At 33.7% G+C, this 15,621-nt stretch overlaps 2 protein-coding genes and 1 long non-coding RNA gene across 3 annotated transcripts; 1 reads left to right on the top strand and 2 right to left on the bottom strand.

The window, feature by feature from the left end:
- Window positions 1-1,278: 1,278 nt before the first annotated feature.
- LOC120358501 lies at window positions 1,279-6,527 on the top strand. Its single transcript, XM_039452920.1, has 4 exons — window positions 1,279-1,451; window positions 1,539-1,699; window positions 1,772-1,964; window positions 6,306-6,527. Exons 2-4 carry the CDS (start codon window positions 1,588-1,590, stop codon window positions 6,310-6,312), a joined length of 312 nt encoding a protein of 103 aa, XP_039308854.1. The 5' UTR covers window positions 1,279-1,451; window positions 1,539-1,587; the 3' UTR covers window positions 6,313-6,527.
- On the bottom strand, window positions 6,509-7,062 carry LOC113005411 (the record flags this gene model as incomplete). The annotated part of the gene is made up of 2 exons (XM_026140979.1): window positions 6,509-6,607; window positions 6,700-7,062. Coding segments are annotated over 2 exons (462 nt in total), but the record flags the coding sequence as incomplete, so codon positions are not given.
- Window positions 7,063-13,793: 6,731 nt separating this feature from the next.
- LOC113005412 lies at window positions 13,794-14,947 on the bottom strand. The gene is made up of 3 exons (XR_003269479.2): window positions 14,794-14,947; window positions 14,462-14,548; window positions 13,794-14,246 (listed from the first exon to the last, which is right to left on the bottom strand). It is a non-coding gene; the product is annotated as an uncharacterized LOC113005412 (long non-coding RNA).
- Window positions 14,948-15,621: the final 674 nt, after the last annotated feature.

Consider the following 15,621-nt stretch of genomic DNA (forward strand, 5'->3'; position numbering starts at 1 on the left):
AACGCGCGGACGGACGCGGTACAGAAATTCGGAACTTAAAGATATAGCTATCGGCTCGGCATATGCGGTACGGGAAGCTATTTACAAAGCACGGGAATCTATTTACATCGAGTACACTTGTCGCGCGAAACGTGGTTCGCGGAACTTCGTCGGGTGTTTTTCTCCGAATCGCGGCGGCGTTGCTATAGTGACGGCCGTGACGCTCGTGCGAGACGCGGTGCGTGGTGCGGTGAGCGCGGCGCGTACACGGATCCGTGCGTTGTTGTCGGTTCATCGCGCGGCCCGTCGCGAGGCGGTTAATACCGCGAATGATCGCTGGAGGACACCCCTTCACGCCAAGTGTGCTTGGTGGAGGCACGGAGCACCGTACCCCCGTACGTGAGGTGGCGTCGGACTCGGGAGGCGGATCGGATGGAAAATTGCCTTCGCGTCAAGTGGCTTGACAGGGCCCAAGTTATTCTTGAGCCCAGGTCGACGAGTCGGGAAACGGAGTCTAGGATCGGAGGCGGAAGCGGTTGCTAGCTAAGTGGCTTAGCAGAGACCGAGGCGCTCGATCTCGATAACAACCTGGGGAAGCTTCTATTCGGCGGATCGGCCAGAAATGGATCAGGCCCCTGCCTCCGAACGTCGCCTTATATACCCGAGAATCGTGGCGAGGGGGATGCCCGGCGCGTTACGACGGCGGAGCGGTCCGGCGGCAGCATCCCCGCCACTCGATCTCGGATCTCTCGCTTCGGGCCACGCGCGCATAGCGTGGCTGCGGATGGCGCGGGAACGAGAGCGCGTGCGCGCGAGAGACGAGAGCGCGTGCGCGCGAAGACGAGAGCGCGGGAGCGATCGCTCGTTCGCTCCGATATTACAATATTTATTAGGCGCTATGCGCCGTTTAACTGCCGTCCGGCGGATGTTCGGCCGGACGGTTAGGCGGTCCGGGGGGGGTCGGAAGGCCATTCGTTACAAGTACAAAAATCAACTGAAGCTGAAGATACAGAATCATTTCAATGTATCAATACAGATATTGACGAACGTCTTATAATGGCAGTTATGGATAGACCTTCATTGTACGATCATCGATTGCACATAAAAGAAAGAACAAAATTTAAAAAATCGGCACTATGGGAAGAAGTGAGAAATATAATTGGTGGTATGTTTAAATATTAAAATTTATGTTTTAAGAACATAGCTTAAATGTGTTCAAAAAAATTATTCTTTAGTCTTTTTTTGAAAATTATGTAATAAACATGATGTAATTGTTTTTAACATTTAACTTTAAACAGATAACAAAAGTATAAAAGATTTACAAAAATGATTCAAATATCATCGTGCTTGTTATATTAGAGCCAGAAAAAAAACGAATATGTGCCAAGTGGCTCCAGTGCGTCTTCCACAAAATATAATTATAAATTTTTTGAGCTAATGAGACCATTAGACGACACGCTAAATACTAAATCGTATGTTACATTACAAAGAATTAACTTTGTGTATTATATATATTATAAATATTTAATTTTTTGCACATATTTTAAAATATTTTACAGAATAATAAATTCATGATCTGTTCAGCAAAATCCATCTACCTCGTTCAACATGGAAAATTCAATATCAGATAGCTCAGACATTGAATTGTCAAACACATTAATTCCTGCAGTTACAAGCCCTACACCTGAGACGCTTAAGCCTACTTTGAAGACCACCAAAAGTATGTAATTAAATGTATCTTTAATCAAGTTGCAGGTTAAATTAAAATTCTAATATTAATTTTAAATTGCAGAACAGAAATTACAAAATGAATCAATTATACAATCAGCTTTACTAGACATTTTAAAAACACCAGTTCCTCAGACAGATGCTAAAGATGGCTTCTTAAAAACTCTGGGAGAAACTCTATGTCGATTATCATATCGGAAGAGAACCATGATGGAAATAAAATTTCTTCAAATGGCTTTAGAAGCAGAAGAAGCAGAGTAAAATTAGTATTTGATATTTTAGTTTGTCGTTGTAATCCCAAAGTTTATAGTTACGAATATAGTTAAAATGTGCAGTATTATTTTCAACTAAAGTTTATTATTTATGGAGTACTTATATCTAACAAGGAAACACAGGGAAGTGTCCGCCTCAGATTAAAACGAGTTTTTAATATGTTGTAGTACAGATAAAAATAAGGGACACGTATTTTTTTATACGTGTCCATACGCACTTTAAGGGGGTGAAACACCCCTTTGAAGAAAATCGGTTTTTTTCTTTCGAAGTGTATGCCGTCGAAACTATAAGAGATAGAAAAAAATGTTTTAAATGAAAGTTGAATGGCTCGAAGAGTAATTTAGGACAGCGGAAAAAAATTTTTTTTTAATTTTTTTTAATACTTTCCCCCATCACTTACCTATTTTTTTTTCCAAATTTTTATTTTTTTTTATAAGCAAAATAAAGCTTATTTTATTACGAATTCAACGGTATATGATAAAGTTACGATACAACATTCCCATTTTCCAAAAATAATTAAAAATCTCTCGATACGCACGGTACGCGCACCCGTCCGCGCGTTTGTGCGCTACAAAAGTGACTCCCTTCGATTTCGATGTGCCTTTAATACGTTGCACAGATAAAAATAAGGGACACGTATTTTTTTATACGTGCCCATACGCACTTTAAGAGGGTGAAACACCCCTTTGAAGAAAATCGGTTTCTTTCTTTCGAAGTGTATGCCGTCGAAACTATAAGAGATAGAAAAAAATGTTTTAAATGAAAGTTGAATGGCTTGAAGAGTAATTTAGGACAGCGGAAAAAATTTTTTTTAATTTTTTTTAATACTTTCCCCCATCACTTACCTATTTTTTTTCAAAATTTTTATTTTTTTTATAAGCAAAATAAAGCTTATTTTATTACGAATTCAACGGTATATGATAAAGTTACGATACAACATTCCCATTTTCCAAAAATAATTAATAATCTCTCGATACGCACGGTACGCGCACCCGTCCGCGCGTTCGTGCGCTACAAAAGTGACTTCCTTCGATTTCGATGTGCCTTTAATATGTTGCACAGATTAAAATAAGGGACACGTATTTTTTACACGTGTCCTAATATACATTTAAGGGTGAAACACCCCTTTGAAGAAAATCGGGTTTTTTCTTTCGAAGCGTGTATCGTCGAAACTATAAGAGATAATAAAAAAAAAAACTCCCGACTGCTATCAAAAGTTGGTTTAATAACAAGAATTAAAAAGTGTAAGATTAAAAATTAATTAATAACAAAAAAAATTAAAAAATTAAAAAACAATTTAAAAAATTATACACTTAATTAAAATTAAATAAAAATTAAAAAATTAAAAAGTTAATTACAAAAATAAGAAAAAACCAACAAATTAATAAAAATTAACTAAATTAACAAATTTAGTAAAAAATTGGAAATGAAAAACAAATTAACATAAAAACAGGAAATCAACAAAACTAAAAAATAATAATAAAAAGATTGCTTTAAAAAGTTTGAAATAAAAATCAATTAAACAATTAAATTAACAACAAAAAATAAAACTACGGATACTAAAAAATAGTTTTAAAAGTTTGAAATAAAAATTAATTAAAGCAAATACTAATACTTGACATTTTAAATGCTAATTATATTTTTAGCACATTATTGTACCAATTAAAAATTAAAATTGAAATTTACACTTTGTTTAATAAAATACTTTTTTTTTTCAATAATAAATTGTACTTAACTAGCAGTCGAGAGACGCCATGCTAAATAATAAATATAACATTACATTATATCCTGAATAGTTATAACATTCAGCGTGGCGTCTCTCGACTGTTGGTTAAGTACAATTTATTATTGAAAAAGAAAGTATTTTATTAAACAGAGTGTAAATTTCAATTTTAATTTTTAATTGGTACAATAATGTGCTAAAAATATAATTAGCATTTAAAATGTCAAGTATTAGTATTTGTGTTGCAGAACGCTGCAATTTTCAACTTCTTTCCCAATTGTTGATTCCAAAGCCAAGAATGTTGCGAAGCGCTAAAATTATCATTTTTCAAATTCCGGCGATCAATTCTGGCTTTGGAGTCAACATGTTGTTGTTTGCCGGTCGGAGCGGAGCGGTGAGCTCGGTCTGGCGTCCGCGTGATCGCGCGCGTGGTCGCACGATGCGCGCTGTAGCCGACCAATTGACGTTCGATGCGCGACGATCTCGCGTATTCGAACGGCTAAGCCCGGCACGACTTGTTCCCTGAGAAACCGCGAATAGTTCACGTGAGACCCTCGGGACGGATCGTGTCGCGGGCTATATAGGTTCCCGCAAACGGCGGGAGCGCGCCTTTTCTTCGCAGTCGGGTTCCGACACGTATCGTGATTACAGAAAGCGAGTATCTCAGTGCGAAATAAAAGATATATTTTTTCCGAACGCAACAAGCACTTTCGAAGCAATTCAATCGGCATCTCCATCCCGCCAAATAGCATCAGTGCAAAAAGCGCGCTCCAGTGCCGTGCAGCGCACAATTTGCTTTAATTAATTTTTATTTCAAACTTTTAAAACTATTTTTTAGTATCCGTAGTTTTATTTTTTGTTGTTATTTTAATTGTTTAATTGACTTTTATTTCAAACTTTTTAAAGCAATCTTTTTATTATTATTTTTTAGTTTTGTTGATTTTCTGTTTTTGTTGTTGTTAATTTGTTTTTTATTTCTAATTTTTTACTAAATTTGTTAATTTAGTTAATTTTTATTAATTTGTTGATTTTTTATTAATTTTGTAATTTTTGTAATTAACTTTTTAATTTTTAATTTTTATTTAATTTTAATTAACTTCATAATTTTTTTAATTGTTTTTTAAATTTTTAATTTTTTTTGTTATTAATTAATTTTTATTCTTAAACTTTTTAATTCTTGTTATTAAACCAACTTTTGGCAGCAGTCGGGAGTTTTTTTTTTTATTATCTCTTATAGTTTCGACGATACACGCTTCGAAAGAAAAAACCCGATTTTCTTCAAAGGGGTGTTTTACCCTTAAAAGTGTATTAGGACACATGTAAAAAATACGTGTCCCTTATTTTAATCTGTACAACATATTAAAGGCACGTCGAAATCGAAGGGAGTCACTTTTGTAGCGCACGAACGCGCGGACGGATGCGCGTACCGTGCGTATCGAGAGATTTTTAATTATTTTTGGAAAATGGGAATGTTGTATCGTAACTTTATCATATACCGTTGAATTCGTAATAAAATAAGCTTTATTTTGCTTATAAAAAAAATAAAAATTTTGAAAAAAAATAGGTAAGTGGTGGGGAAAAGTATTTTAAAAAATAAAAAAAAAATTTTTTTTTCCGCTGTAAAATTACTCTTATATAAATTACTCTTCGAGCCATTCAACTTTCATTTAAAACATTTTTTTCTATCTCTTATAGTTTCGATGGCATACACTTCGAAAGAAAAAAACCGATTTTCTTCAAAGGGGTGTTCACCCTCTTAAAGTGCGTATGGGCACGTATAAAAAAATACGTGACCCTTATTTTTATCTGTACTACAACATATTAAAAACTCGTTTTAATCTGAGGCGGACACTTCCCTGTGTTTCCTTGTAAGAAGACATACAATTCATTTTATAACTAGAAAAGGATAAAATATTTATAACATGCTAATAAAAATGTTAGCGCGTTTTTTTCGTTATTTCATCTTTATTTATTAGACGTAAAATAAGAATAAAGGTGCGCAACATCTTTATAAATATGGATTATATAGTGTTTTGTTTAAAAGATTAAATGATAATGTTTTGTTTAAAAGATTAAATGACAATATGTTTAAAAGAGAAAGACAATATATTTTGTTTCAAAAAGAAGACATTTAAAAAGATAACATTTTGTTTAAGAGAGGCAGATAGTATGTAAGAGAAAAATTATAATAAAACGTTATTTTTTGAACTATTTGTAATGTTAAAAGTCATTGAGCAACTATTTCCCATTGCCAAGGTACTGCACCATCTTTTTCAAAATATATAGCAAATTGATCTCTTATATGTGCCACATTTTGACAAGGAGGAGAATTTATTTCATTTGTGATATCTTGAAAACCTTCAGATGCAATTTGATGATTAGCTGGTTGTAAAGTTGAATAATATCGATCTTTATCTTCGCAATTAATTACGAAGTCATGTAAGCAACATGTTGTTTGCACAATTCGTTCACTTAAAGTAAGAAATGCTATAATTGGTTTTCTGAAAATTCTCCATCTTGCCACTAATATTCCGAATGTACTTTCTATTACGCGCCTTGCTCGACTCAATCTATAATTAAATATCTTTTTCCTTTCATTAAGGCTTTGACTTCGAGAATATGGTCGCATCATACAATTTTTCAAACCAAAAGCTTCATCTGCCACAATTACAAACGGCAAAATAGGACCGTTAACTCCAACTGCTGCTGGTGATGGTACTTGGAGAGAATTTTCTTCCAATAAATTATATAACGCGCTGTTTCGAAACACTCCACCATTACTCTGCCGTCCTTCCGCTCCAATATCTATGAAAGTGAACCGATATTGTGCATCACAAATGTAAGCAAATTAAAACTGTGCTGACCCTTGTAATTGTAAAATGTGGATCCACTGTTTAGAGGAGCCTATGTAAAATTTCAGAGAATTAGTCGTTTAATATTGCATGTATTGAACTAAAATACTTTATTATACAATTAGACATATGTACGTATATTACTTGGATTATAACATGTTTTCCGTCTAATGCTCCTATACAGTTTGGGAAATCCCATTGTGTATCAAAATTATTTGCTATTTTTATCCAAAAATCTTTTGTAGGTTGCTCAAAAACTTTATCTTTTAATGAAATCCAGATTGCTTCACATGTTTCAGACACAATTTTTGAAATAGTATTGTGCCCTACTCTAAATGCATAAGATAGAGATTTCATGCTATCTCCTGAAGCCAAATAACGCAAACATATTTTTAAGCGTATATCAGGAGGTATTGGTTCTCGAATACATTCCTGTTTTTTAATATATGGTTCCACAATAGTAAGTAATTTGTTAAAATCCTCTACAGTCATTCGAAAATAATTAATGAATTTGTTATCATTATAAAAATGTAATTTTTTTATAAGGGTGTTACTGGCTCCAAATTGCTTTCTACTATCGGTTGAAAAAATTGGATGAACCCAATATCTTCGCTTTTGTATTATTTTCTTTTCATGTTGACACTTTAATAAATATATTGCTATTAATTTTTTTAACTTTATTTCTGCCACTGTGCGATCAATTATTTGTAATAACATTTTTTTATAAAAAGCACAAATATAAAGTAACAGTTGATCGGAATTCATTTTCGGAAATTGCTTGTTTGCTTGCTTATTATTATCTTTTTCGAAAATTATATAATATGGATGTATATTGTGTATGTATGTGTGTGCTGCGTTACGCAAAATTCATGTCCATATGTCCCATGGAGTATATTACAAATTCGCGTAACCAATGTATTGCGAGCTTTGCTATCTTTTTGGAACAGTCTAAAAGAATATAAAGATATGATTGGTTATCGTGTATGCCATCAAATTTTTTTGCGTACCAACATATAGACATAAGTTTTGCGTAACGCGTAACGCCTCTGATTGGTTACGCGATATGCGTTACGCGAAATATCTATGCCATGGGACGCCACCCTCAGTCATTTAAGCGCAGGAGGCGCCTCATGGAAACACCCGCATGTAACAGTGAGTCGCGCCGCCCTTGTCTACTACTTGTATCCAACCTGTCATACGCTAACTAATTCTTCTTGTAACTTGAAAACTAAGCCCCGGACAAATTTTTGCAAAAGGAAAAATCGTCTCAGAATTCGATTATGAATATGCTAGCTTCGGGACTAATATGTTATTTTGAATCACTTTGTATATAATGTATACATGTATATACATAATGTATATAACAGTATATATGCATATACTGTTTATTTTGTTGAATAAGAGAATGCATTTTATGTAGTATGATATCATTTGAAATATCATGGAAAAAACATCTTTTTCATTATCAGACAAAGTAGATGGGTTTAAAGATTTATCATAATCATGACTTGGCACGTCGTTTAGAAATCCAGCTTCCGGAATATTTTTTAAACTAGCATCTGGAGTTAAAAAATTTAGTAAGGCATTCTCTACTCCAGATAAATCCAATTTTTTTGGTGATCTGCCACTTGTTTCCATCATGTAATTTCTGTGTTTCGCAACCTTTTTCAAAGTATTACACTTTCAGTCCCTCTACGTCTACAAACAAAAGATAAACCATAAATAATAATTTTAAATATATAATTACAGAAGCGGTAATGGGTTGTTCTTATTTTATATAAAAAATACACACACACACACACGTAATATATACATACTATATTGAGTAAAATTTTCCTCGAAGAAAATGTTTTGGAATATAACCTTACAAGATATGTAAAAGATGTCATTTTCTGGACATGCGTGTTGGACTAGTTTTAATGTTTAAATTGCATTAGTGTTACATATGTATATATTTCGAATAAAATCTTCCTCAGAAAGGACGTTTTGAAACCTAAATATGTATATTTAAAAGGAGTCTTTTAAATATCCATGTTAGTTAAAAAAAAATATATATTTCTGCACATGTATTATATTTACAAATAATATCATAAGTTTATTAGCTCTTATGTATTCATAGTACATTAATAAATATTATACAATAAAATGAAAACTACCTTAGCCCATTTCTTTGCTGACTTTCGTAGTCCATACGCTGCTGTGTTTAACGAGACAATTAATCTTTCTCAAAGTTTATCCTAAAATATTTAATTAATTCAAATTCATATAGAAAACATACAAAACATGTATGGAACATGGCATATATACAAAAATAAAATATAAGAATACTATTTGACATATATTGAACATATATATTTGTGTAGAACATAATTGTAATGCTAGTGACTTTTGTGCGGTTCGGTAGAAACGGGGGGGGGGGGAAGACGGTTACGGATCAGTTCGCCTAGAGTCCTACATAATCAGAGAAGTGACATTGAGGGCACGCTTGCTGATTGGCTGACCGCGGCACCAATCAAAACCGAGGCTATCGGGCCCGCAGCTGATTCCGTGTGCACCTTTTATAAACTTATTACATTCGTCGTCTTTACAGAAATCAAGAGTTTGAATAATGAGTAAAGATGGTAAAAGTGTGTGAGGTATTTGGGTGTACAACAACCGAAAAAGAAAGACTATCTATGCATAAATTTCCTAAGAATGTGGAACATCGAAATGCGTGGGTAGCTTGGATTAACCGTCCCGGGTGGAGTCTGAAATGTAATAGCAGAGTTTGTGAGGTATTTTATAAGATTCATAAAATATTGAAACATGCCTTCTGATGTGTGAATGTTTATCATGTATTGTCTATTTTGTTGCAGTTGCACTTTGTTCCTGAGGACTATGTGGAGCACACAAGAGGAAATGGAATTCTTCGAAGGCTGAAAACATCTGCTATTCCCTCATTGCAAATAGATGGAAATTCAAGACAGAGAAAATCATTGTAATCCAAAAATTATACAAAGATTTCGACAAACCGCACAATGTTTGAAGGATATAACAAATATCCCTATTATAGGTAAAGAAAAAGAGAATGAGCATGCATACTGCTTGAAAATATTAACTTGTGATAAAGTAAGTATTCTCTCGATTTTTATCATTTTTGTGCCAAAATATCATATATGCTCCGTTCCAATATTCACTGCCAGTACTGAAAATCTATAGTATACGTAACGGAAACTATAGATTTTCAGTACTGGCAGTGAGAATATTGGAACGCAGCCATAGTGTTTGTAAAAATAATTTTTTTCTGATAAATACATTCTCCCAGCACTATTTAGTACAGGACTATTTAGAAGTAGGAAATACTCATAAAGGTGAGGAATTACGGCTGAGTATAAGATGGTTGAAAGATGAACATAGTGATGTCACACATGCAATGAAAACCATCGATAATGAATCTACATCTTGTTCAACGCCATCAACCAAACATCGGCTGCGTTCAGCAGACTCAACAGTTTAGTGAGCGCTTGCTGTTATTGGTATATTCTTCTAAATCAAAAAGTTTGATTGGATGATCTAGAAGAATATCTCAACATGTTGAGTCTGCTGAACGCAGTCATTCATTGTTGACGAGTAGACTAACTGCATCATCGGCTTTATTGCAAGAGGACATGACAGTATCAGTGGCACAAAAAAATTCCGACAATGATTGCAATAATCAGGTAAAGGATTTTTCTTTTCTTTTCCAGGTTTGTTTGAAATTGTGGTCGACGTTTTGTATATATTTGTTTATGCATTCTTTTTTAGTTGGGTGCAATCACTGCTGATATACTGGACAACCAAGAAATTTTGCAAATAAAAAAAGCATTATTAAAAGAATTTGAAGAAAAGAATAATATAATAGAAAGTCTAAAAAAACAAATTGCTGCAACAGATCTCAGTTTGCAAAATATTACAACTGTATAAAGTGATTAAAAAAAATTACTTCGATGAAAAGAAACGTTTAAAGAGACTACAAGAATATCATTTTAAAAGCCATGCAGGTGTGTCTGCAACATTACGACCAGATCAGATTAGAGCGTTAAATAGAAAGTCCACTAATGGTGTGAAATGGAGTCTTGCAACTATAACAGATGCTTTGGAATTTAAGTTTAAATGGGGAATTCATGGTTATGAGGCTTTTGTGAAACGTGTTCCGATTTATCCTACTGCACGAACTTTGCAGAGAAAGTTGCAGCATATACAATTTGATAATAATATTCTAGAGGAGATATTTTATATGCTGCAATGTGAAATGACAAAATTACAACTCCACGAAAAAGACTGTGTAATAGTAGAGGAGAAGAGGGTAATATGGCACTCATTTTCATTTTATTAAATCATTTTGTTTATAATTAATATTTTCTATTGAAACTTGAACGATTACATTCGTCAAAATGTTGTTTGACAGATTCTAGGCTCAAAGTAATGAGATATTTATTATTTAGGACGTGATTTATAAAAATCTAATGCTCTGCATAATCGGTGGCAGAAAAAAGTGGTTGTAATATGGCTATCTATAAGAATAATTTAAAAAAGTTAGTTTAGTTTAGAAGAAACACAGTATCTTGTTACAAAATTATGTATTTTTAATTTTTTATTGTTTAGAATTTTCCTAATATAGAATTTTCTTGCGTTCAGTAACTTTAAAAATACCATTAGAAATTTAGTTAAAAATGTCATTCTATCCCTGTTTAACATTAAACAACAAGAATAAAATAATGTTTTTAATGTTTTTAAACACCGCTCTCTAGAATGACGATTGATTTATCGAAGAAATATTTCAATATAAAAATTTTGCTTAAAAAGCCATATAAATGAAATTCCATGTTATTGTTTTAACTTTGTATAACTTAAAATGTGTATAGCTGAATAAGAAGGTAAATAATAAAAAAAACACTCAAGTGTATGTACATTCGTGTGATAATACACTCAAGTTTAAGAATAATGAGAAAGTATGAGTAATTAAAGGTTAAAGGTGAACCTTGAAAAAGTTTAGAAGTGCTCAAAAGTAAAAATGCCTTATAACAATTGTCACTTATTATGTATTGTCATATTGACATCACTAAAAAACGATGGGCTACTAAATGAATAACTCCATAAGCAATTGTTAGAATACGTCATCTAATAACGGAGATAATAGGAGTAACCATATTGTCGACAGTAGCCATAATACCCGCTTCTCCTCTAATGGATGAGATGGCCATCAACGATGAGAAGGTGTTTGATCCAAGTAGTAAACAGTTTATTGGGTCTTGTACTTTTCCTACGCATTCCGGGATAGCCAATAAAGTTTTAGTATTTCTACTGGCAGGCTTAACAACTCGTTGAAAATACACCGTGGCCTATTACTTTACTAAATCCACTGACTTAAAATATAAGGAAAGCAATGTAAATGCAACTGGTTCAGCATTGAAGAATATTGTTCTAAACATTATTGAGAAATCAGAAAACATTGGTTTAGTTCATGCAATAGTCAGTGATATGGGTACGGATAATAGAGCTATGTGGAATGCTTTTGAAGTCGGTTGCTCAAGACATCATGTCAATGTTTCTGTTCAACATCCAATTAGGGCAGAAACTGTTTTTTATTTCAGACCCTGTTCACGTCTTTAAAAATATTGCTTGTATGCTAAATAGCAATAAAGTTATTACTTTGCCCCATAACATTTGTCAATCTGAAAATCTTAGCTATCTACAGGTTCACTTGCAACATTTGGATAGACTTCTAAACCATGAGAACAATTTTGAATTAAAGATTGCCTTTAGACTTATTGAAACTTACTTGCACTGTCAAGATCAGTATAAAAAAATGAAAGTTTCAACTGCACGATCAGTTTTTAATAAAAGAACTGAATGGATTGAAAATGTTAGCCAAAAGAACTAATGATTCTGCTATTGAAACTACAGCATTTTTTATTAATCTCGTTAGCCAATGGTTTGCTCTTATGTCAAACAGAAGCAGATCTTAGGTCTCAGTAAAAATAATATTAAAAATTATAACGAAGCAATATATCACCTTAAAAAGACTCGTACTATTTTCCAAAACATGAGTATTGGGGTAAAAGAACAGTGGAAACCAGTGCAGACTGGTGTCATTATGGCCATTGAGAGCATTCTGCAACTACAAGATTTTCTTCTTAACAACCGGGGTTACAAATTTGTTCTGACCGGCCGCTTCACACAGGATTGCTTAGAAAATTTATTTTTGCTGCTCCGTTTTAAATTGCCTACCCCGAATACTTTGCAAGTGAAGCAAAATTTGAAACTCATTACTATGACACAAATTTCCTCTTGCTCCAAAGTAACCAGTTATGACACTGACATTTCAGTGGATGAGCTCAAAAGTATTAATATGAATTTCTTAGACGTGTCAAAACAATTGATAACTGATAAATGCCAAGAAAAGGAGGTTGAAACATTCATGGAAGCTTCAGCTATTCATGTACCAGAACTGACAGATGTTCATTTAAACTTGTTAGATAAGTGGGAATGGCTAATCATATATGATATCGCTGGAGCTGTGATACGTAGCATTAAGAAAGTGTGCAATACTTATGATGTATGTTTTAATGCTGTATTATGGCAAGGTCCTAATAATCATCCATATGGATTTGTTATTGATTTACATGATTATAAGGATGGTAAATTATATAAAGTGTCTGACGATTGTTTCAAAGCTATTATGAAAGCAGAAATAACGTTTCGACAACTTAAAAACACTCTAAAAACAGTAACTTATATAAACATCATAAACTTTATGGTTGAGAAACTGCAATACGTGTGGGATGGAACATATATTCCATCTTGCCATAACATCGATCACAAAATCCTAACTAGATTTTTTACAATGAGATTAAGAATGTATTGTTTGAAACAAAAGGAGCAGTATTCCAAAGAAAAAAAAAACATATACAATAGCAAGACTATGGCTATGCATGCTATAGTTAAATGAAAGAAAGCCTCTGATACAATAGTGCGATTTACAAGAACATAGTCGATCTCCAATCAACATAGTTGAGAAAGTAATTTTTTTTGCAACATTAAAGAAATTTTTTTTATTCAACAGTAACAGCATTGATTTCATGAGAAAAATATTTTTTTTTTTACTGGTCATATGTAACTGTATACATGTATCTATATCATATGTATTTATATCGTGCAATTTTATTTTCTCTTATAAGTTCGAAATTCAGTATTACTATTATAATTTTTTTTTTACGAATTACGAATATATATGTTATGTATTTATGTTATGATTTATGTATTTATGTTAAGGCTCGAATAAAAAAGTAAACACATTATGTATGATTGCCATTTATTTTAAAGACAGTATGAGGTATAACAAATATAACGAATGATTATAAAACTCGTAATCAGAAAAATATTACAAATAATATGACACAATGAACACAAGTGTTTAGGTCTATTTCCTTGTTGTACACTTCTTGGAATTACATTTAGTAGCAATAGACTATAACTTGCGCAATGCCTTCTCCATTTTGGCAATCTCACTGAACATCTTACATAACTGCTGCAGGCCTAAGTCATGTTCAACTCTCAGATCTTGAATAACTTGTGATGCTTTGCTACACTGCAATTTCATTTTCTCAATTGTATAACATTCTGTTTTGGAAAATAGAAAAGGGATTGAATATCTCTCTTCAATAACGAATCTGTAACATACGTTATAACACAAATGAAAATTTTAATTGACATTTTATACAATTGTAAGCACATGACATTAGGTACGTTCAGGAAATAACGGTTGCACAACAGCTAAGTAACTGGTCAATGTAATTGGTCTAAATTTAAAGATCTAATAGTACAGGCCAATAATCACTGACCGCTCACTGATCGCTGTTTTCCAAAAGCGGCTATTAATACTGACCTTTGCAGAATATTCATTTGATACTTGAACAGAAGTAGTATCAGTCTCGTTACATTGTTTTTCCATTTTTATTTAATAAACTGGTTCCTAGACAATGAACAAAACAAATGTCACATTATGATAATAACATTACTTACTTTATCATTTTAATAAGATATAAGTAAAAGTACTAGAGTAGGCATCAGCGAAATAAATTATTTTCTGACTCTTACTTCACAGTACGCTTGTAAATGTAAGAGCTGAAGTTGGACTAAGAAATAAAAATAATTTATTTTGCTTACGCCTTTTTTTAGCTTTATTTTACACTTCTCACTTCTTACGCCTACTCTTACTTTTTACTCCGCGTATTGTAGACGACGCTTCAGAGGTTAGTTTTTTCAGCTGCGGTCCCGATGGGAACCATGGTGGGGGTATAGGACTCTAGGTGGGGGTAGAGTTGTCGCTTCTCTGATTATATAGGACTCTAAGTTCGCCGTATTGCCGGGTTCGGAGATATAATCGCACTCGGATTGATAGAAAAAAAAATATAATAGTTTTATTGAAACAAAAGATCTGATACAAAAACAATGATGTGAAATAAACAGAATTGAAACAAAATTTAAAAATGGAACAAAATTGTAACAAAATTGAAACGGAATGCCTCATAACGGGCGAACGCAAACGAGCAGAGACGGTAGTAATCGCGAGGTGCGAACTATAAATAAAGGCCTGTCGTTACCGTTTTAGCGATGCGAACGTCCAACGATCGAGTGTAGGAAACGAATGTACTTAATCTACGCGGAACGAACAAAGTTTCGGTGAACCCGTCGGTATACTGTAATATAATCGACCTAGGAATATGTTAAGTAGATATCGCTGCGGATAGCGATGTTATCGCGGAGTTGAAACGGACTTGATGTCCGGAGGTTATCGGGGAACCGCGGAACGCGCGGACGTCGGTGTGGACGCGGCCGTAAGCGCGGCGGCCGCGGATTGGTCGGAGACGCTGCGGTGCGCGGGCGTTTCCGCGGTTCACCCGATCTGCCTCGTGCATACGAAGCAGTGATTATCGTCAGGGCGCGGATGCCCTGACGATGTTTCGGTTTACTAAAGCGGCGTCGAGGAGAGTTCCCGGAAGCGGTTTCCTCGAGGATGCTCGACGATGCAGCTGATTGGTCAGA

Source organism: Solenopsis invicta, chromosome 8, assembly GCF_016802725.1.
Source record: "Solenopsis invicta isolate M01_SB chromosome 8, UNIL_Sinv_3.0, whole genome shotgun sequence".
Classification (NCBI taxonomy): Eukaryota; Metazoa; Arthropoda; class Insecta; order Hymenoptera; family Formicidae; genus Solenopsis; species Solenopsis invicta.

Coding starts and splice junctions, on each gene's coding strand:
- LOC120358501 (XM_039452920.1), top strand. CDS start 1,588: ATGGAAAATTCAATATCAGATAGCTCAGACATTGAATTGTCAAACACA. Junction 1,700..1,771: donor TACTTTGAAGACCACCAAAA/GTATGTAATTAA, acceptor TTTAAATTGCAG/AACAGAAATTACAAAATGAA.